Genomic DNA, 22,859 nt, shown 5'->3' with positions numbered 1-22,859 from the left:
ATCCAAAAACAAAAAAAAAAAAAAAACAAAAGCATAGAACCATGACAACACTAAAAATTGAGGAAGCGCTAATAAAAGGGATTTTATGTCCTCAATAGCAAGTACTTTGGCTCAGCCATCACTATTTAATAAATAGAGCTGGATACATTTTTTTTTTTTTTTCTAAATCTTAATGCACAGCAGTGGAAGGAAAGATCTTCAACTGCTTGCTAGGAAACATTATCTTTTAAAATTCCTTTGTGTGAAAAGCTTGATTAAGAATATTTACTAGTCCTGGTCCCAGCCCTACTGAGTTCACCAGAGTGGCAATTATGGTATTGCAGTTGTTCTGTAATTCCCAATGTGGAAGAATAAAATCCTTTATTAGGGAAATAAAAAAGCTGTATTGATTAAAAACAAACTTGCTTAGAAGGGAGACCAAAATACTTCTAAACCCTGCTTAAGTCTAATAAACGCTGCTTCTATTAGAATAGGAAGACAATTAATTCTTCCATTTTGTATTTGATAAAATACTAGGGCTTTTCATAGTATACTTTCCAATCTCATGTGCTTTCAATTTGTAGAGCTTCAGACAAACGATTAAAAGCTCAAAGAGCCTTTCAGAATACACTAAAGTATTTGACATGCCGAAAGTTCCAAAGGCTAGAAAACACATAAAAATAAAACTTAATAATTGTCAATAATAGACAAAGTTTAAAAATATAGCAGAAAAAAAAAAAATGAAACAGATCATATGAAGTATCAGGAGTAAATACTTAAAGGGCAGCTACAGGCATTGAATACTACATACCATGAATAATTAACTATAACTTTGCCAAGCCAAATCTCCTCAATTGCTTCACGGGTGCAGGGGAGAACAACGTAATAATGCCATTGCATTCTGGCCTCATTAAGGTAGTTCAATGTTCAACAGTATTGTAATTAAGACATCTGTATCCAAAATTAGTATGACACATGAAATGGATTAATAACTAGCAGACAATGAAATGCCAGTTGTAAATGAAACAATGCAGGAAGATCTCCAAGATCTACATCTTTCCTGCAGGAATACACGAGATGTGGGGCGACGCATGTGGCTAACCAGTGCACTTGGCCCCAGCATGGGACAAAACACAGTTCAGGACACTGCTGGTTTGTCTGCTACATATGTTCAATCTCAGGCCTATGCTCCAGTCTAATCTGTACCTTAAGAGGGTGCGTTCTGCACAACAAATTGCTCGTGAGAACAAAACTATTGTATTTAATGTACTACATATAGTTAAACAAGGTCTTTGTCTTCAGTGAAAAATCAGAGAAGTTAGAACAGTAGAAGTAGCCACAGAATCAAAAAATGCTCATAGAATAAAACATTTATGTCATTTTAGAGACTGAAGGTAATCTGAAAGTAAATATCGTTTTTGCTTTTTGTTACACTTGTATTATTACCTTCTTGTGATACCAGAACATTTCATTTTATTTTATTTATGTCTGATGACATCCCAAAGAGAAATGAAACGTCTGTGAGTACTCTTTTCAATAACTTCCAGTACATTTTTTTTCTGAATGGCAATTACCAAACACCATTCATGACACAGATTTTCTTTTAGGCTTTTAATTTCATGCCAAACTGCAGTTATTCCATCTCTGTGTCTCTCTCAAAGACTTTATACTAGGCTTTAATCTAAAAAATATATTAGTCATTGGAGTGACCTGATAATCTAACTTAAATCTCAACTGCAATTATAAAACACTTTTCTTAGATTGTATCAGAAACTCCTGAATGACAGTTTTATTTTAAAAAATCCTCTCTTTCTGACTCTAAAGACCACAGAAAGTATTTTCTGCTCAAGGGCTCTATTTTTGCCCAAGAACTTCTCAAAACAATTTGACATTTTGACATTTTTTCATGTTATTGTGAACAGCTTACATAAACTGAGAAGACTACATCCTTCCAGTATCCTTTAAAATTTGACAGGTACTGTGGAAAAGTTGAATATTGCATTCAGAGTCCTACCTCACAATAGGCAATTTGGTGAATGGAACAGGAGGTAACTTCAAACCATCTGGAAGAGTGATGAATTCCATTGTGCCAGGGCATTTTGCTGTGTAGTTTTCCAAGCTCTGTGTTACATCTTTCTTTTCTAGAAATAAGTTAGTTGAAAATAAGAGTAAGAAACACTTGCAATGTTTACGCAACTAAAGTTTAAGATGAAATTATGATCTGAAGCTTTACTTGCCTTTGCGGACTTTAACAAGGTCACTGTAATGGAAAACCAACTACTGCATGAGAAAACTGAACATGACACACCAAAATCCTTAAGTGCATGAAACAAAACTAATTAAGTGCTCTTCAGTAACCAAGACAGTTTCATGTACTTTTTAACAATTTTTAGAACTGTCATTGTATACCTATTTTTGATTAGCTTTTTCTTCCATTGGCAAGATAACAATTTCTAAAACTGAACTCGCAAATCTAAATATCCAGAGCAAACTGCATCAGGCACATGAAGGTTATTTACAACATCAACATTATGTGAACAAGCCTTGTTCTAAACAACACACAGAACAGTGTCAATGCCAAAAAAGAAACCAATGAATTTTGAGGTTATCTTGCATTGAAACTACCTACTTCTTAAAATAATTATGCTATGCTGCTAAATGTTAACAGCCAGTATGAATTTTTTTCTTTGGTTTTGCTTAAAATACAAGAACATTCAAGCAAACATACATTATTAATTTCATCTTCATGGCTCTGAATTTTCTCCAATTGTCAGTTCCAACAATTCACACAATTGTGTCTCCAGAAAAAAAAATGGGTTATATATGGCCTGAATACCAAATTGTTGTTCTCGGATGAGTCTCACCAAACAGAAACAAACCTCAAAGCTTATGTTTAGATGGGAGGGTATGTGAATACTCTTACACATGTAAGGGTTTAAAGTACAATGAACACTCTTCTGTACATGTGCTATCAATAAAAATAACTATACAGTAACTAAATAGCTTCAAGAAATTGCTTCCGAGATCTAAATACACAAAGATAATCAAAACACAAAAGAGAAGACTGATAGCAAATGCTGTTTTCCAAAAAAATTCCTTAGAAAGGCTATAAAAAAAAAAAGATACTGTTTGTTTACACTGATGCGAAAAACCAGCAATGAATTTCATATAAAACTGTGGGAAAAAAAAAAGGTTTACATATACTTATAAGAAGAGTTTGGCCAAAGGCTTAAATTAGATAATTTAGATATTAAATTTCAGTGATAAAGTAACATGATTTCTCTAGAACTACCTGCTGTTTTCTCCTGTGCTATTATCAAATTATTATAATTAGCTCCATTAAAACATTGTCTCTTAATCGTTTCCAGGTGATTAGCTGTTTGCCAGCTGTAGCAGTCTTCATGGAATGACCCAAAACAGATTCATTCAGAAACTACATTTGATCTAGTAAGAATCTGCTTTAAAGTATAAGATTTCAATTGATGAGCTCAATACAAATTGAAAATGGATAGTGTGAAATTATCAGCAAGCTTCTTTCAAACAGAGCATCATTTTCTCTATAACACTACAAGTACATTGTGCCCATATGAACAAACTGAAAGACTTCCTGAAGATTCCAAGATGCAGAAGCACATTTAGAGGCAATTAAGCATACTTTGAACGTTATCACCAGTAATACGTACTACATAAAAGGTTCAACTGGGTTACTGTGTGCTCTCCACTCTACAATCCTTTCGAAGGAAAATACGGAGTATCAGTAGGGAGGAACGAGTGACTGGATAATGGATAATTCCATGAATCCCTGGACTTTCAGATCAGAGGTCAGTGCAGCTATCTCCTCAGAGTCACTTTGCCTTCTCTTCTGCTCTTCTCTTTGGTTTTTTTTTTCTGCTTTATAAAAATACACTGGGCTACATGAGCAAGGGGTTAGTCAGGAAAGCCAAGCAAGCTATTACAGCTTTCTCTGCAGCACAGATCAGCCCATGCCTACAATATGGAGTCTAGTTTTGTGCTTCCCAGTTCAAGGCAACTGTGGAAAAACTGATGGAGCAGCACAGAAAGGTCAGCGCAGTTAGGGCTCTGAGGCACAGTCTATGTGGACAGGTAGAGTTGTCTGATGAAAAGAAAGATCTGGAGGAAACTAATCACCAGAGGGGCTGTCCAGAAGGCCTGTGGAATCTGTCTCTGAAAGTTTTCAAAACACAGTTGAATAAAAGCACAGCTAGTAAAAGCTTTGACTTAAGATGGTCTACATGACCATCAGAAGCACTGTAAAAGGAGTATTTTCACTAGTCTGTTATTTCAGACAGTTGTTGCTGCCTCCTGGCCATCAGCCACTCATTTTCCTCCCAAGTTGTTAACACTTCTCTCCTTGTTTATAGCAAAAATCAGAGCAACTTCTTCCAGGAGGAGCCAGATAAACCACTGATAAACCACTAGCATCGTAGGAAGGATTCTTATTATTTTCCTCTAAAAGATAAAAGAGGACTGCATTTAAAGAGCATGAACATTTCAGAAAACAACTGACATCCTGAGTCTACATACCGCGGCAAGACCTAACTGTTCATTTCCACATGCGAGCTGACCAATTTACAAACATTTAATAGTAATGCAACATCTAAAAGCTATTCATTTGTTCCTGTATAAGGATGAAAATCTGAAACACTGAAATAAAAACAGCGTGCTGATTTAAGCCAGAGCCGAATATGACTACTAGGCTGTTTCTGTCCAACATGAATTGTCAGAAGCTACAAAATTACCATCTTTCACAATATAAACCTGGGGACAGTTCCTTAGCAGTATACAGCTGGGAAGAAAAACACTTAACTTGCTTTGTTTTGCCTGCCTGCTATTTCTCATGACCTATAATCACAAGAGATTGCCATAACTAGAAACAGCAACTTCAAAAATGAAACAACACGAGCTGATGGGACAACAGACCATTTTTACCACCTGTGAAAACATGAATGGGAGAAGCACGTTATTTTCTTCTTTCATGTAAACTACTCCTGGTCCAGGTAGGTTTATCTGTTTGTAGAATAGGTGCTACTGTGAAAGAGTTGATCTCTAGCACACAGCCAGCAATGTAAAGGTTCAGGATATTACTTCATCCAAGGATTTTTAATGCAGACTCATAAAGCCTGGTGAGAAGTAAGCAGTAGCATCCCCTTTCACACTTTCAAGGCATTTATTTTTCTATTTCCTATACTACTTAATTTTATTTTAATGTCTGTCAAACCAGGTAATGCAATACTGCATTTGAAATGCTACTGCTAACACCACATACATGTGTTTTCTTTTTCATAAACTCAGTTCTTCAGGATGCATCTTGCATGATTCCTCCGATGAAACACTAACCTATCATTGTAGCACACTGATGGCTACAGGTATTTTCTGGCACACAACATAAGTCTTTCACTGAAGCCTGTGCTGCCATATCAATCTGGCATTCATAGGCTTCTAAGGCCAGGAATACACACTTTCTAAGCACATAAATACTGATTGCAATTGCCTTTATTATGAAACTAATGCCACACAACAGATAAACTCCACTGCTTCCACTGAACTGTCTTGAGCCACTCAGCATATTTTAAGCAGGTATAGGAAATATTCCAGAAAATACATCTCAGGCATATCTAGACACTCCAACCAGCATCACAGAGCCAAGATTTGCAGCAGTTCAAGAGAGAGTACTTGCATAAAAATTTCAGGCTCTGACGGTCAGGATGTTATTTGCCTTTTGTCTTAAACTGAGACAGGGGAGGTTTAGGTTAGATATTAGGAGGAAGTTTTTCACCCAGAGGGTGGTGACGCACTGGAACAGGTTGCCCAAGGAGGCTGTGGATGCCCCATCCCTGGAGGCATTCAAGGCCAGGCTGGATGTGGCTCTGGGCAGCCTGGTCTGGTGGTTGGCGACCCTGCACACAGCAGGGGGTTGGAACTGGATGATCATTGTGGTTCTTTTCAACCCAGGCCATTCTATGATTCTATGATGATTCTATGATTTTTGTAAGACAAAGAGCACATAACACCTGTAGAGCCTACGGGGATGGAAAGCATCACAGCAACCAAAGACATCGCTACAGCATGCACTTAATTCTTCATGAGACCAGAGGTCTGCCACTCTGAAGAACTGGCTTTTATTTCCTAGTATGAAACACTGTCAATTGTTGCATTCAAAGCAACACTTGCAAAAGGAATTTGTTTATAGATTTCAGAGTCACATTTTTTATTTCACCGTAGAAACTCAGCATGCTTTCTGCACAGGCAAGGCTAAAACAAGACATTTTCCTAAGCTGATGCTGTATGAAGTACAGTTTATAACAAGCTGTTGACAAGCCAACAGTATTATTACTTTTCACTTTGCACTGCATCTCAGCGGAGATGCAAAAACAACCTACATCAACAGGACATACCAAGAAGCATCCACGATGTAAAGGAACAAGAGCTACACAGTCTTTCCTGACAGCCACTTCTGAAAACAGATGTTGGAGCCTCTCTCCCTCGTCTGATGCTTCTGCCACCTGACCTCAGAGGTTTGAATGAATGATAAAAACTTCTCTTTTAACCCAATTTGCATCAAAGCCTGGTAGTTGTCATAACCCACCACAGACTGCTATTTTTGAAACAGCTCTGATTTTTTTTTTCAAGCATCTGCCTCACTGTCACTGTATTTTGACACAACCAGAAACTACACCAACTTTCTGGAAAGACTTTTTTTCAACTCCTGATCCATATTTTAGATGACTATCTGTGGCTTAAAGAGACAGATATCATTGGTAGCTACCTTTCTCTTTGGAAGGAAGGGATGGAAAACGGTTACTCTTCGGAATTTTTTGCCATCTAATATTTTCATCCTTGCCAGCAGGAAAGCAAATGACATTTGGCCCATTCACCTGTGAATTATCCTCTGAACACCTTTATTTTCTCATCTGGACTTTTGTCATTTGTCATGAATTTTTTTCTCCATTTTCTCTCCAGATTCATTTATGATCCGTATCATAAAATAGCTGCACTGAAATAAAGCTGCACAGCACAGCTTCACCAAGGGAAGATTGTGCCTGACCAATCTAGTAGCCTTCTGTGGTGGAGTGACAGCGTCTGAGAACAAAGGGAAGGAAACTGATGTCATCTACCTGGACTTCTGCAAGGCTTCTGACATGGTCCCCCACCACACCCTTATCACTGAATTGGAGACAAATGGATTTGAAGGGTGGACTTTTCAGAGGGTTGGTTGGAAGGCTGGTGGCAAGTGGTGTCCCACAGAGGTCTGCCTTAAGATTGGTACTCTTTAAGATCTTCATCAGTGACAAAGATGATGGGATGATGGTTGATGAAGAACTGAGACATCAGCGTGTGCTTGCAGGCTGGAAAACCAACAGTATTCTGGGCTGCATCAGAAGAGGGGTGGCCAGCAGGGCATTGGAGGTGACTGTCCCTCCACTCTAACCTCATGAGGCCCCACGCGGAGTACTGCATCCAGGTCTGGGACAAAGGAAAGATGTGGAGCTTTTGGAGAAGGTCCAGAGGAGGGCCACAAAGATTATACAAGAGCTGGAACATCTCTTCTATGAACAAAGGCTGGAGGAGTCAAGCTTGTTTAGCTTGAAGAAGAAAATGTTCCAGATAGATCTCATTAGGACCTCCTAATATTTAAAGAGAGAATCTAAAGAGGAGGAAAATCAACTTTTTACACAAGGAGATAGTGATAGGACAAGTGGGAGTGGTCTTAAACTAAAGGAGAGAAGATTTAGATTGGATGTGAGGGGAAAGTTTTTCACTGAGAGAACGGTGAGATGCTGGAACAGGTTGCCCAGAGAGGTTGTGGATGTCCTGCCACTGCAGACGTTTAAGGCCAGGCTGGAGGGGGCCTTGGGCCACCTGAACTAGTACTTAGTCTAGCAGCTGGCAAACCTGCACGTGGCAGGGGGGCTGCAACCTGATGATCCTAGAAGTCCCTTCCAGCCCAAGCCATTCTTTGAGTCTGCGAATGCCACAGTCACTACTGAGCACATACTTTGAGTTTGCTTATTGTAACCTCACACTACAATCGCCCTGTCTCCTGCACAATTATTTCCATTACCGTTTTCTTGTTGTTTCTGATAACTAAAGATTTTGTAAGTCCACCAACATTCTTGGTAATTTTTTATTTAATCATTTAATGTCAACAAAAGCAACATTGGCTTTGTCCCAAACCTGCTCTGAGTCTTCTTCTAATGTGAGAACACAAAAAACTGGAAGCTTCAGTTGCACAGTTAGATACCATTTGTGACTGAAAGCCACTGAATGTGAAGGAAGTCTTTCTGCTTGTGTCACAATAATGTGAAGAACATTTCACAGCATGTCACAAAAAAAAAAATCTCAACAGGGCAGGAAAGGAGGTCAGTTATATATGAACATTTTTAAGCACTTTGGTAATCACAATTTAACCATATCATACAAACAGCATTTCATGTCTTGGCAGATAACAGAAAAACTGTAGAATATAATTGTTTTAATTGTATGCCTTAATGCTGTTACACTTGAAGAAATGTAGAACATCTGTACTTAGTCACAGTCATTACCCTCTAAAATTGAATCAAATATTAAAAACATAGTGTTGGATCCTTGGCTGATCTTGTATTGATGAAGTTAATCTGTCCCCTGCAAAATAACCTACAGCAAGGCAGAACAAAGAAAGAGAACAGTTTATGTATGATCTGTCAACTGGAAGACAAATGCTTTTCTGGTTCCTTACGCAACTCACTAAAATATTACAGAAGAAAGTAGAGAAACAAATAGCTAAAAACCTTCTGACTCCAAAATAACCCCTGGTGGTAAACTCCGAATGGAAGGTTTAACAAAAAAACTCATACCCAGGATTCTTTGTGCTGGCTGAGCTTTTCCTTTCCCACTGAAAACAGCACATGGCATTTCAGGAAGAAGTCAGAGGAGACCTCATGCAGCAGTCAGCCCCACAAGGTGGCAGCCAGCTGCCTACCCAGTTCTCTTAGGAACGAAGTGTCAGACATCTCCCTGACAAATTGCTAGTAACAAGGCAGAAGACAGACAGTCTGACAGTAGAAAATGAAAGAGAAATGGTAATTTCTGCACCCATAAAGATAGATTTTTCCCTTCACAAAATTGAAAATTGCTTGATGAGCCATCTTCCAGCTAGAGAAGACAAAGTCAGTGCCTGCTGCTGGGGAGATATTCTGCACCACCCTGCTGCCAAGGCACTGCTGATCCTTCAAAGAAAAAAAGAACTTCTGAAAGTGCACAAAATACTTCAAGAGTCTCACAAACGCTGGAGAAGAAAGTGAATACTCAGAGTGTAGCCACTACAAACTGTTTTTACCTTGAAGTTAATCACGAGGTCATATGCAAAGGTCTTCATGATCTTTCAAGCACTCCCTCAAATTCTAGTTGGGATAGAGGCAGGTGGACAGTAATGACTTAGCTGCATATTCTGCACACCACTCTGCTATCCCAAAAAGGTAATGTTCCAAGTGAAATGAAAACTGCCTTCCGAGCAACCCAATGAATCCTATGCTTTCATTCCAATATTCTCTACTGCAATGTGTTTCACCACACACCTATGGTTTCACACTGCCCTGAACAGCTACACTTCAGTCTCCTACCTCTATTCAATAGGACATGAGATATACAGGAATCACATGCAAGTTTACTGGCCAACTGGATGTCAACATACCAAATGAAAGTCAGATCTAATGGCCTTTTTGCCTTTGTCTCTTGAGGCACTGTTAGCATTTAGCTTTTATGTGTACAAACAAGAGTTATGAAACTGGAACAAACTTGACATCTCTGACCTGTTGTCCACACTATGTTTTGTCCACACACTGAATGGCTACTCTTAAAGAAAAAAAAACAGAAAGGCGCTGGTAGACAGCATATAGTACGAGTTCTATTTCTTTGAGAAATCAAGCAAAATAAATCTCTAAATACAGCAGAAACTAGTAAACTTCACAGTCTGACATGAAAAAGCAAATACAGCAGGAAAATAAAATTAATCTATGCTAGTCAGAGATCTTGGTGACTAAGACCCACTTTCATGAATAGATTATCACAGGCAGCAGCAAAGTGGCTCCATCTATACAACAGTGAGTGCAAAGGGATTCGGTTATGTGCTGTGTAAGAGTTCACCTGTGAAAGAGAAATGATTGCCTTTACTCCTAAGTTTGGAGGAGTGGAGGAAAAGAGGAAAACATATTCAATACAGACAAAATATAGAAGTTGTCTGTGTAAGAATAACATTGCCTGCTTCTGAACAGCACCAGGAAAAAAGAATGGAGACAGTCTAAACGTACAATGGTCTTTTATTACAGGATCCCTAACAATTATATAAAATGTATAATATTATGCCACAGTGAGCTTGAAATTCACACCTAGCATAAAAATGCTTTTAGATAAAATCTCATGAAAAATTGACACAACCGAAGTCAGAGTTCACAAATGACATTAAAATTTCAGTATTTAGTTCTCTGCTGTCACTGCGGTAACTTCAGATGTCTGTAGTTTGAACAACATATCAAAATATACTTTGCACGTACAAAACCAATGTGTCATTCACTGAGAAATATTGATTATATCCTATGTTAAGAAATACCAGAAGATCCACCTTAACATGAAGTGTAGCAAATTAAGAAAAGGTAACTTGCATAACAATGTAAAAATTAAGGACAATTGCTACCAAGCTGCTTCTGTACAAAGCAGGTTTTGTAAATATTAACAGATACAACGAAGTAATTCTTACACACTCTTATTTCTCAATTTGTGTTTTAGGTAGAAGAAACATAGAAAGACAGAAGGTAATAACGCACCGATTTCTGTAGGTCCTTTCTTCCCTACTATACTGTCCTGCAAAGACAGAGTCAACACAACTCAAAGTTTCAGTGTCTCCATTAGTGATACCAAGAGACTCCTCTTTCCTGAGAAAAGGACACTTTAATTGTTTAAAGAATCACAGAATCATTAAGGTTGGAAAAGACCTCTAAGACCATCTAGTCCAACCACCTACCTGCTGCCAGTGGTGCCCACTAAACAGTGTTCCTTAGTACCAGATCTCCAAGTTTCATGGACACCTCCAGAGATGGTGACTTAACCACCTCCCTGGGCAGCCCATTCCAGCACCTGACCACTCTTTCAGAGAAGTCTTTTTCTAATATCAAAGCTGAACCTCCCCTGGTGCAACTTGTGGCCATTCTCGCTCATCCTTTTGCTAGTTACCTGGGAGAAGAGACCAACCCCCACCTTGCCACAGCTTCCTTTCAGAGAACTGTAGGAAGCAATAAGGTCTTCCCTGGGAATCCTCCAGACTGAACAATCCCAGTTCCCTCAGCTGCTCCTCATAAGGATTGTGCCCCGGACCCCTCATGGCTTTGTTACCTTTCTCTGAACATGCTCCAGGGCCTCAATGTCTTCCTTGTACTGACGGGCCCAAAACTGAACATAATACTTGAGATGTGGCCTCACCAGTGCTGAGTACAGTGGGATGATCACCTCCCTGCTCCAGCTGGCAATGCTATTTCTGATACAATCCAGAATGCCATTGGTATTCTTTGCCACCTGGGCATACTGCTGGCTCACGTTCTACCAAACACTGACCAATACCCCCGCGTTCTTTTCCTCTACACAGTCTTCCAGCCACTCTGCCCCAAGCCTGTAGCGCTGCCTAAGGTTATTGTGGCCAAAGTGCAGGATGCAGCACTCGGTCTTGTTCAACTTCATCCCAACGGCTTCAGCCCCTTGATCCAGGATCCCTCTGAAGGGCCTACCTACCAACAGGCAGATCAACATTTTGTCTCAACTTGGTCTCATCTGCAAACTTTCTGAGGGTGCACCCAATCCCTCTTCCAGATCATCAGTAAAGATATTAATCAGGACAGGTCTCAATACCGACCCCTGGGGAACACTACTCCTCAGCAGTCTCCAGCTGGATTTAACTCTATTCACCATCACTCTCTAGGCCCAGCCGCCCAGCCAGTTCTTTACCCAGCAAAGACTGCATCCGTCCAAGTCATGGGCTGCCAGCTTCTCAATGAGAATACTGTGGGAGACAGTATCAAATGCTTTGCTGAAGTCTAGGTAGACTACATCAACAGCCTTTCTCTCATCCACCAGGCAAATCATAAACCTGTGGTTTCCTGGATCCTCCTTATGACCTTTCTTGCAGTTGGGGAACACGCTGGCAAGCCTCCAATCCTTTGGGACCTCTCTGGTTAACCAGGAGCACTGATAGATGGTGGAAAGCACCTTGGCAATCACCTCTTCTAGCTCCCTCAGCATCTCCACATGGATCCCATCCAGCCCCATGGACTTGTGACAGTCCAGGTGAACTATTAATTCTCAAACTGTCTCCACCTGAATCATGGGGGGGTTTATTTTGCTCCCCATCTCAGACTTCCAGATCAGGAGGTAGACTACCCTGAGGATAACTAGTCTGACTTTTAAAGACAAATGTATGGAAGGCTTTCAGAACCTCAGCCTTTTCCTTATCCTCAGTGGTCACGTTCTCCACTACATCCACTACAGGATGAAGATCCTCTTTAGCTCTCTTCTTACCATTAAAATATTTATTAAAAAGTTTTTTGTTCTCTTTTACTACAGTGGCCAAGTTGAGTTCAAGCTGAGCTTTTGCATTTCTAATTTTCTCCCTGCATGTCTTAACAGCTTCTTTGTATTCTCCACAGGTTGCCAAACCTTTCTTCCACGGGAGGTTCCCTCAGGCTCACCTCTAGCAAGCCATGTTTTAACCCCTCATCCCTTCAGACTTGGTTTAAAGCCCCCTCACTGAGACCTGCCAGCTCCTGGGTTAGGATTCACTTCCCGCTTTGAGACACATGAGACAGACGTGCAGCCATCAGGCCAAGTAAACTGCCCACAAAAATGTGAATTTTGTGGTACACCTTGAAAACTTCATTATATTTATGACTGACTTCAAACAAGCTTGCAAGTTTTAATGACCAATTTCCTGTTTCTCTTAAGACTTTTGATAAGGTAAAGCCTAGAGATTTTTTCTGTGCTTTATCAACAAGTGTAACACACAGCTCTGAACTGAAGACTAAAGTGAGTAAACTACAAAAGATTTTTGTTTGTTTGTTTGTTTTGTAATACTACACATTTTGAACCACCTTATAATAGGCCTTCATATAACACTGACTTCAAGTGTCAGTCTTCATATTTTGTGCTACGGAAAATAATTTTATTCCTCTTGGTGACTTTGTTACTAGTTTACTTAATCTCATGTATTTGTTCCACTTCGTAATTGATAAATTCACTGAATTGCCATCTGAATCAGCATATTCAATCACAGAAGGATATGCAGATTATTATTTGAAATTACATTCTATTGGCATTTTGCTTTTCCTCACAGCAATCTCAAGTTTCAGAATAGCCCAAAAGACTATGGTGTCTTGAAAATTACACCTTTTTGAAAAAGCTGTTCTAGAGTTTAGTTATTTAATAAGCCAGCTCCTTTAAAAAACATCAATTACAGAGTGAGCTTTTAAATGAGTAAAATAAGCCCAGAGAGTTTTAGCCTCCTGTTTCTATTCTGTATTGAATAAAAAAGAGATTTTAAAATATGCAGTGTTCCAGATAAACTCCCAGGAACATGTAATAGTGCTGAAGATGTACAGCACAGAACTGAACAAAAGGGAACTAGACCAAAACCAGCAAAATTCAAACAAACGCTGAATATCATTCACCTGATTCACTTTTATGCTTACCTTGTACAGGAAAACTTAAACAGCAGCATGCATTATTACTCTTTGCAGTATTGCAAGAGAGATGGAAGAGTCACAAGAAAAAAAAAAACAACATGGCCACCTGGCTTATGTATGGTACATATCCGTGTCCTATTTATCTGATTATGCAAAGAACCCTGATTTGTAAGATAAGTGGCTTCTAAGAAGTTTCCTCCTACTTCACAGAACTCCTATTATAATAAGTCAGAAAGCATTTACATTCAAGCTTTTCTTTTTTTATAAACACATATTTTCATTCAAACATATTGTATCACAGAATCACAGAAAGGCCAGGGTTGGAAGGGACCTCAAGGATCATGAAGCTCCAACCCCCTGCCACATGCAGGGCCACCAACCTCCCCATTTAATACCAGACCAGGCTGCCCAGGGCCCCATCCAACCTGGCCTTGAACACCTCTAAGGATGGGGCATCCATAACCTCTCCGGGCAGCCTGTTCCAGCACCTCACCACTCTCTCTGTAAAGAGAGAGTTTCTCCTGACATCCAACCTAAATCTCCCTCCCTCAACTTAAAACCATTTCCCCCTGTCCTGCAGTTATCAACCCTTGCAAAGAGTTGATTCCCCTCCTGTTCGTAGGCTCCCTTTAGGTACTGAAAGGCTGCAATGAGGTCACCCTGCAGCCTTCTTTTCTCCATGCTGAACAAGCCCAGCTCCCTCAGCCTGTCTTTGTAGGGGAGGTGCTCCAGTCCCCTGATCATCTTTGTGGCTCTTCTATGGACCCTCTCCAACAGCTCCCTGTCTTTCTTGTACTGGAGGCTCCAGACCTGGACACAGTACTGCAGATGGGGCCTCACAAGAGCAGAGTAGAGGGGGACAATCACCTCTCTGTCCCTGCTGGCCACCCCTCTTCTGATGGAGCCCTGGACACCATTTGCCTTCTGAGCTGCAAGAGCACACTGCTGGCTCATTTTAAGCTTTTAACCCATCAGGACCCCCAGGTCCTTCTCCACAGGGCTGCTCTCAAGGACCCCTCCTGCCAGTCTGTATGGATGCTTGGGATTCCTCCGGCCCAAGTGCAGAACCTTGCACTTTGCTGTGTTGAACCCCATCAGGTTCACCCAGGCCCACCTTTCAAGTCTGTTGAGGTCCCTCTGAATGGCATCCTTTCCTTCCACCGTGTCAACCGCACCACTCAGCTTGGTGTTGTCAGCAAACTTGCTGTGGGTGCACTCGATTCTGTCATCGATGTCATTGATAAAGATGTCAAAGAGCACTGGTCTCAAGGCAGACCCCTGGGGGACGCTGCTTGTTTCCAGGTGTCATGGCTATCAAACACGAGGTGCTAGGTCTGTTCAGTTACATTTATATATACACACACATATGTACAGATAGGGCATGGAATTACACTGAAACTGTAAAAATATTTCCATCTACTGGCTAAGAATCTACCATGCTGCGGTTAATATTCCCTCTGAAATTATACTGCACATTTCAGTCTCCATCCTGAAATCAGTTAATTTTAACTTTCTCAGACCAAGCATTTAAAAGATTTACTGGTTACACAATTACATCTTGCAGGCACTTTGTCAATGAAAATACAATGCAGCACATTAAAACCAGTTCAGTAATGTCAGTTAAGTAAACCTCACCTCAACTCAGAAGCACGCATCAATTTCATTTCCATCATAATTTCTGTTTAGTCTGATTAAAGTTTCATTCTTTTCAGCCCTTGAAATCAATAACTTTTATCCTTCTAAAAATTAATTTATGTACTATAAAGGATCCTAGGGGAAGTGCTGTCCTAAATTAAATATAGTATTAAGGAACAACATTCTTTACAACTATAAAATATTGTGAATTGCTGACAGGCTATGTCTATATGAACGACTGCTGCAGCACAAGAGAGAAGCTGTAGAGCAAAACAGTTGGTGCCCACATTACACACACTTTAGGGAATTGATTTCTTGAAACTATTTACAGCATAAGCAGACCTTCTCAGAGGTTTCCAATACAGTACCTCTTATTTTCCACTCTCAAGAAACACAATATCCCAATCAGAACTACCCTAGAAACTCTTCTAAATAACACTGGCTCAGCAGAAAACCACTATTACCATTTCTGCCAGTTTCCTAACAGCTTACAACTGTGTCAAAAAGCAGAAGCCTACACCTCTTGATTCCATTCTTTCCTCCACACCATAACCTCAATCACTTGTTTCTTTCCTCTCTTTTACAACCACTAAATCATCAGTGCCCATGAAGGGGTTCTTGTTGGCATTCAGGAATGCCATATTAGCTGAATCATAGTCACGTAAATGTTCCACCACTTGAAAAGAAAGAAGTCACACTTCAAAGATGTTTCACCTCCATTCTATTACATGTGCCTACTATTATTTACTACAGTTTCTTATAACCTTACTGAATTCCAGATAAGTTCAAAGATTGAAATTCTGTTTCCAGAATTGCTTCAAAGAAGCCTCAGTGATGGGGTGAGAGACAGACAGGCAGTCAGTGCTGAGCTAGCTAACTGCCTAAAGGGAATGATGCATCTTGTCACAGAAGCCAGTGGGATGGCTTGGATGACCTGGATGCAGTTACCTACACTGAAGACAGCCACCTCATTTAGTCAGAACTTCCATCCTACATAAAAGTCTTAAAAAACAAAAACAAAACAAAAAAAAAAAACAGAGATTCATTTGCCATTTGCAGTTTTAAATAGAGAATAAGCGTAGTTTTAAAAATCCATTACTTGCAAATTAAAATAAAATTATTATGTTTCAGCAGAACAACAGCAAGTTGCTCTTCAAAATGGTTCTTGTACTTAAGGCTCCCCTTCTGTCCATATCTTGTCAGGGTTGGTGTTCTTCTTTGTATACGTTTGAACATAACTTCCACTTTTAAAGAGTAAATCCCATTTTCCTCAACTGTGCTGTTTATTTTGTTTAACCAGCCACACATTTTTCATCATTTTGGAATTACTTAAATGGAGAAGTAGGAGAATGCCATCACTGAGAATCTACGACTTCCTGAAGTGGTCTCTGTGCTACCAGCAAATATGCCACTGTAAAATTTCTTCCATTTAGCTTCTTCACTTCTGTGGAACTTGCTCTTCTCTGATAGCAGAATTAAACTTGAAAGAGTTGCATATGTTAAAACCAAGCATTCTTATTTGTTTATCTAAATTTTTATTTCTAACACTTATCTTGCTGCTTGTGTCCTATACATGAAGGACAGGAGGAAAAGTGGAGAGGAAGGGAGAGAACTACAGGAATAGACAAGCAAAATAGCAAGCAGGGGAGCAAAGGCAAGTGAGTAGTTCAAACTAAAAAAGAAAGAAAATTTGAACTTTAGCTCTCCAGAACTCCTGCTACTGCAGTCTCTAAGCAGGTAAGAAAGGGAACAGCACTGCAACTTTGGATAATGTTGGCCTTCTGCGCTGCAACTGCATATTGCTGGCTCATGTTGAATCTTTCATCAACCAGCATCCCCAAATCCTTCTCCTCTCAGGGCTGTTCTCAAGCCATTCTCTGCCCAGCCTGCATCTCTGCTTGGGATTGTCCCAGCTCAGGTGCAGGACTTTGTTGAACTCCATGAGGTTGGCATGGGCCCAACTCTCAAGCCTGTCCCTCTGGATGGCATCTAGTGGATCTACTCTAGTGTGTCAACTGCACCACTGAGCTTGGTATTGTCTGCAACCTTGATGAGAGTGCACTCGATCCCACTGTCCACATCACCTGCAAAGATGTTAAATAACACCAGTCCCAACACCAATCACTGAGGAACACCACTCATCACCAGTCTCCACTTGGACATCACTGACTGCAACTCTCTGGGTGCAACCATTCAGCCCATTCTTATCCAGAGAGTGGTCCACTCATCAAATTGATTTTTCTCCAACTTGGCAACAAGGATATCATACAAGTGTAGTCGAACAGGGCTGACAGGTGCCCTTCGGCCCCTGGGAAACCATGACAACAAATGACCTGAAGATAAGGGAGAAGAACAGGATAGACCAAATAAGGGAGAAACAAGACATTCCACATGTCCATTGGTCAAGTAGTAGCCCTGAGGCATTCCACCTTTCGGGTGGTTGCTAGTGGTAACCAGATAGGGAAGTTGTGATCTCATGCGAAGTCAGGGGGGCGTAGGCGAAGATGTACAAAGCTATATAAGTTTCTGTCGCTATCAAATAAACGCCATTTTACCTTCCACCACATTGGTGTGCACCTTGGGTAAATGGACAGACCGAGGAGTCCCTAACGATTGCGAACACCTGTATGAGGTCTTTCGCAGGCGAAAGGCTTCATCTGGTGACCCCGACGTGATCGTTAGGGAATAGTGGTCGGCCACAGGCGGCGTGGCGTTCCTGCTCTCTTCCGTCTCCCTTGGGGAAGGAGACGATGACCCTAGAAGAGGGGGCTGCGGCTTAGGAGAGTGGAAGCTGGGTAGCGTCGGAGGGGGGCTCTGCGCGCGAGCCTGCTTAACCTGCCGAGGACCCAGGAGACCATCGCAGGAGGATCCCGGTGGTCTCGAGATCCGCGGGAGAGTGCCCGGTGGAGATCCGCGGGAGTACGCCCGGTGGAGGGACTATGGAGGCCGTCATAAAGGTGATTTCGTCCGCGTGTAAGACCTACTGCGGGAAAACTTCTCCTTCTAAGAAGGAAATAGGGGCAATGTTGTCCCTTTTACAAAAGGAGGGACTGCTTACATCTCCCTCAGATTTGTATTCCCCGGGGTCCTGGGATCCCATCACCGCAGCGCTTTCCCAGCGGGCGATGGTACTCGGGAAGTCAGGAGAATTGAAATCCTGGGGACTGGTTTTGGGGGCGCTGAAGGCGGCGCGGGAGGAACAGGTTACATCTGAACAGGCGAAGTTTTGGTTGGGTTTAGGGGGAGGGAAGGTCTCTCCCACAGATCCTACAGGAGAGCGCAATACCGAGCCTCAGGTCGATGAGGAGAAAGGGAAAACGGCTGCGCGCGTTATGATGGGCTTCGAATTTAATAACACCGTGAGAAACGGAGCGGGAAGCGTACTTTCTTGCAGCTCCCCTGAGGAAGAGAACACCGCAAATATGCCCTCAGCTATGGCGACTAACATCTCGTCCGCACCATCGGCACCCCCTTCTGCTCCCCCCTCGGCTCCAGCTTCGCATAAAGAAGTAGAAGAAGACTGCGCTGAACTGTCTGCACTTTCATCTTGCAAAACGGCTCAAGTGCAGGAATCCAAGGTCGCTGAAACTCCCCAGCCGTATCCAGGACAACCGCTGTATCCTTCTCTGTGTAACCTAACACCACCTGTAGGGGCAGGGGGAATAGTGAGCTGGGATGGGACACTTGCTGTCTCCTCTCAGGAGGTGGAATGCAGTAACACCCAGGGGGGTGGGGACTGCGGGCAAGGCTCGGGTACGGATTGGTCAAAAGTTAGAGAGGTAGTAGAAGAAAAAGCAGAGAGAAAGGGAAGCGATGTAGCTTACAGGCGCTGGGATGACAGTGTCCGGCCAGCACTGTCCACCCTGATTGCGCCTGAAGGAGTAGGTGGCGTCCGGCCGGCGCCCTCTGCTCAGGTTGCACCCGATGGAGAAAGAAATAACGACAGTCTCCGGACCCACTCTCTGCCACAGTGTTCAGACCCATTGACTCGACCCACATATCCTTTTACAAAATTGAGTGCGCATGCAACCAATCAGAAGCCTCTACAACAGTCAGTGTATGATCAAAGGGAGATGGGCACAGTGGGAGCGGTGCGGAGCCCGCAGCTTCCAGCTGTGACTGAAAAGGATAGCGAAAGGAGAGAGGTGAATCTGCATTTGGGAGTTAAGAGAGATGCACTAACAGATTGTGGGAAGTTTAGATCTAGCCTGATAGAGGAAGGAAGAGCACTAGAGACCTTCCTGACAGAAGGGAATGATAACAGAGGTCCGGGAGGGGTATCCCTCGATCTGAAAGGCATCACACACCTGATAGATTGTGCAGAGAAATGGGGATTGAAATCATCCCTCACTTTAAATGCATTAGAAGTCCTGACAGCATCAGGCCTTCTCTTTCCTCATGTAACAAATCTGATGTGCATGGTTCTTAAGCCAGTGCAGTATACATTGTGGGCATCAGAATGGTTTCCCTTCAGGGACAGGTGGCCAGATTGAGGCCTGGAGAACAATTAATTCCATACAGTTGGTTTGTGAGAGCAATGCTCTCAAAGCCTGAGACATCTGCCTTGTTATTGAACAAATGTTTATCATTTTTGAGGTACATTCCAACAGGTACCTGAGACAATGTTGGTATATATTGGGCACAGATAGTGCCACTAGAGCTATCAGCAATCACTCTAATCTCTAATCTCTCTGTCTATAACTTTACTAGTATTGTAGGATGTGGCTTTAATTATTAAGTGTCGTGACATCACATCAGTTCTTGCAGGATAATTACACGGTGATTAAAGACCTATCACCTACTCCAAGTGGGATGAATCTCGCTTTGGCTTACCAAGGAAGGAACTTGGTAAGGAAGCTTTTGCAACATGATGACCTGCACCAATCCTGAAACGTGACAGAGACAATGGGCCGAAAACCTTGATCACCATTCACCAGGACCCAGAAGAGATCCATCGTGTCCTAGAGAGAGTAAAGAAGGACGGAGAACACCACTTATGGGAAGTGCTTCTGGGATGGTCCACCAATGCGACGGGAATGTTTAACTCTGTTTAACTCTATTCATTATTCAGTTATAGTTGTATTAGGTCTAATATTAATACACTTTACGCTTATAGTCATATTATATATAGATATATAGGTATATTACAGATATAAGTATAGTGTGTGCTGATACAAATGACTCATATGGCAAATGCCAAGATGAACGAATCAGCATTGAGAGAATGGAATATATAGCTTTACATAGAACTCACGTTTAAGATATTAGGATTATTAGGTTTATAGGTTATAGGGTTATTAGGGTAGGATTATTTGGCGAATCGGGATGTAACGGGGCAAGGCTTAACTGAGAGGACAATGGCATGTATAGGCGCAATGCGGGGATTTCGGGTGTACGCGGTTAGGGTCCTCTCAGAATGTAGTAGTTACGCTTATGCATAGGGAGGGGGAAATGTAGTCGAACAGGGCTGACAGGGGCCCCTCGGCCCCTGGGAAACCATGACAACAAATGACCTGAAGATAAGGGAGAAGAACAGGATAGACCAAATAAGGGAGAAACAAGACATTCCACATGTCCATTGGTCAAGTAGTAGCCCTGAGGCATTCCACCTTTCGGGTGGTTGCTAGTGGTAACCAGATAGGGAAGTTGTGATCTCATGCGAAGTCAGGGGGGCGTAGGCGAAGATGTACAAAGCTATATAAGTTTCTGTCGCTATCAAATAAACGCCATTTTACCTTCCACCACATTGGTGTGCACCTTGGGTAAATGGACAGACCGAGGAGTCCCTAACGATTGCGAACACCTGTATGAGGTCTTTCGCAGGCGAAAGGCTTCAACAAGACAGTGTGAAATGTTTTGCACAAGTCCAGGTAGATGATATCATGCAGTCCATGGTCTTCCAACTACAACAACCCCAAAGCTGTTAAAGCATGAAGTGCTGGTGCCCATCAAAGTTGGATGGTGCCCAGCCAACACTAATAAGTCCATCACAACTCAAGAAACTGAAAGAGAATTCAGCTTAAGTTTTGGCAGAAATTCTTATCACAGAAGATTATCTTAGCACAGTGTGACAATAAGCATTTTCTGGACAGTGAGAAATTATTTTCAGGAGAAAACAGCCAAACTTACAAACCCTGAAGGTTTGCATGTCATAGGTTAACACATCATGTGCTTCTGAATTGCCAAGCAACAGCCAGTACTGCAACAGGGAAAGAATCTTGGCACCATGGGACTTAGAATCATGTCTATGAAATCTAGACAACTAGTGATATTTTTGAAAAATCAATACAAGACCTCTCGAAGTAACAAGGCCTTTTTTTCTTAGATAGAACTACGTTCCTATCACTTTACAGATTATGGGCACTCATGGCATGCAGGCACTATCTGACATAAACCATAAAAACAGTCCCTGATCAAGAAATAAAACACCAATCCATGGTATTTCTTCTGCAGTGCTTCTATGAAGACAGAAGTCATACACACTGTAACTGAAAATCCACACACAAACTCTTCTTAATGGACACTGATCAACTCTGTTAATAAGGTTTGCTTCTGAAGAGAAAATATTCAGTCAAGGCAAAGTGATCCCCTCAGCACTTCATCACATGCAGGACTTATCTGCACTTATCTGTCCTTGGGTTGAAGAGAAGCGTCTTAAGATTTTCACTAAAGATTTCCTACACTTCAGTGAATCCATGACAGTGGCTAGAGTAACAGCTCTGCAGAGTGTCTGTATCTAAATGGTATTTGCAATGACATCTTTTGCAGTTTGATAGGGCTAAAACAAGTTTCATCATGGTATGTGTGGAAAGATAAATAAGCTAAAATTGTTCTAAATCTTACACTCAGGGAGCAAAGAAAGTTTTGCTAACTAGATCAACAAAACTGAACCAACCAGTGTGCCTTATCTTCCAGACCAAAAGACATTCTGTAGTCATAGCTGTGGAACTCAGCCTTTTAATTTTTGGTCACTGTTGCATCTGAGAAGACTAAAAACAAGGTCATCATAGAAAGACTCTGATGCCCACAGCTGAGAACTCTGCACTACGTGATGCCCACTGTTCTGCTTCTGGTGTTGAAAAGTCTACACACATACGTGAGAGGCCATGCTGACATTCCTTAAGTAGTTAGCCAATGTGCTTCTGTTACTAAAAAAAGTTATCATCCTAATCCAGAGAAGGATAAGACCGGAAGAATAGAAATGTTGAGACACTGAAGGCCATGCTAATACTGCAGAAGTATCTGTGCTGACAATGCAGTTGGCTGGAAGAATACTGAAAAGGGTATGAAGAGGGCTGAGGTCAGGTTCAAAAGGCAGAATAACTGAACTACTGCACTTGATAAAGGAAGTACACAAGAGATAGATCAGCAGAGATCTCAAATGTGAAGTCTGTCATCTCATTAGAAGTCTAAAAAGCACAAAAATAATTAGAGAATAGGTAGATTTTAATGGTAGAGGTATGACAAGAGGTACCAAGAGGTGTACATTATTTCCCAAATAAGTAACTTTGATGACGTTTAAAG

At 41.5% G+C, this 22,859-nt stretch overlaps 2 protein-coding genes across 6 annotated transcripts in view; one reads left to right on the top strand and one right to left on the bottom strand.

Moving 5' to 3' along the window:
• The window catches only part of TRAPPC9 (trafficking protein particle complex subunit 9), a 475,345-nt gene that overhangs the window by 423,802 nt on the left and 28,684 nt on the right, over positions 1–22,859 (bottom strand). For all 5 annotated transcript variants that reach the window (XM_042809120.1, XM_042809123.1, XM_042809124.1 and 2 more), the window contains one exon: positions 1,994–2,120. In XM_042809120.1, the coding sequence (XP_042665054.1) occupies positions 1,994–2,120 (127 nt within the window). The remainder of the gene's footprint in view (positions 1–1,993; positions 2,121–22,859) is intronic.
• On the top strand, positions 17,643–21,081 carry LOC122155274. Its single transcript, XM_042809126.1, has 2 exons — positions 17,643–19,093; positions 19,259–21,081. Exons 1-2 carry the CDS (start codon positions 18,275–18,277, stop codon positions 19,826–19,828), a joined length of 1,389 nt encoding a protein of 462 aa, XP_042665060.1. The 5' UTR covers positions 17,643–18,274; the 3' UTR covers positions 19,829–21,081.

The sequence above is a fragment of the Centrocercus urophasianus genome, unplaced genomic scaffold, assembly GCF_019232065.1.
Source record: "Centrocercus urophasianus isolate 14NV4802_14NV808 unplaced genomic scaffold, USGS_Curo_1.0 seq_11, whole genome shotgun sequence".
Classification (NCBI taxonomy): domain Eukaryota; kingdom Metazoa; phylum Chordata; class Aves; order Galliformes; family Phasianidae; genus Centrocercus; species Centrocercus urophasianus.
The sequence above is the reverse complement of the archived record's forward strand: the minus strand, read 5'-3'. Positions and strand labels throughout refer to the sequence as shown.

Bases quoted from the DNA above. Each gene is read 5' to 3' on its own strand.
- LOC122155274 (XM_042809126.1), top strand. From the start codon at position 18,275: ATGGAGGCCGTCATAAAGGTGATTTCGTCCGCGTGTAAGACCTACTGC. The intron at 19,094-19,258 runs GATTGGTCAAAA...CAGGTTGCACCC, and splicing joins GCGGGCAAGGCTCGGGTACG to GATGGAGAAAGAAATAACGA.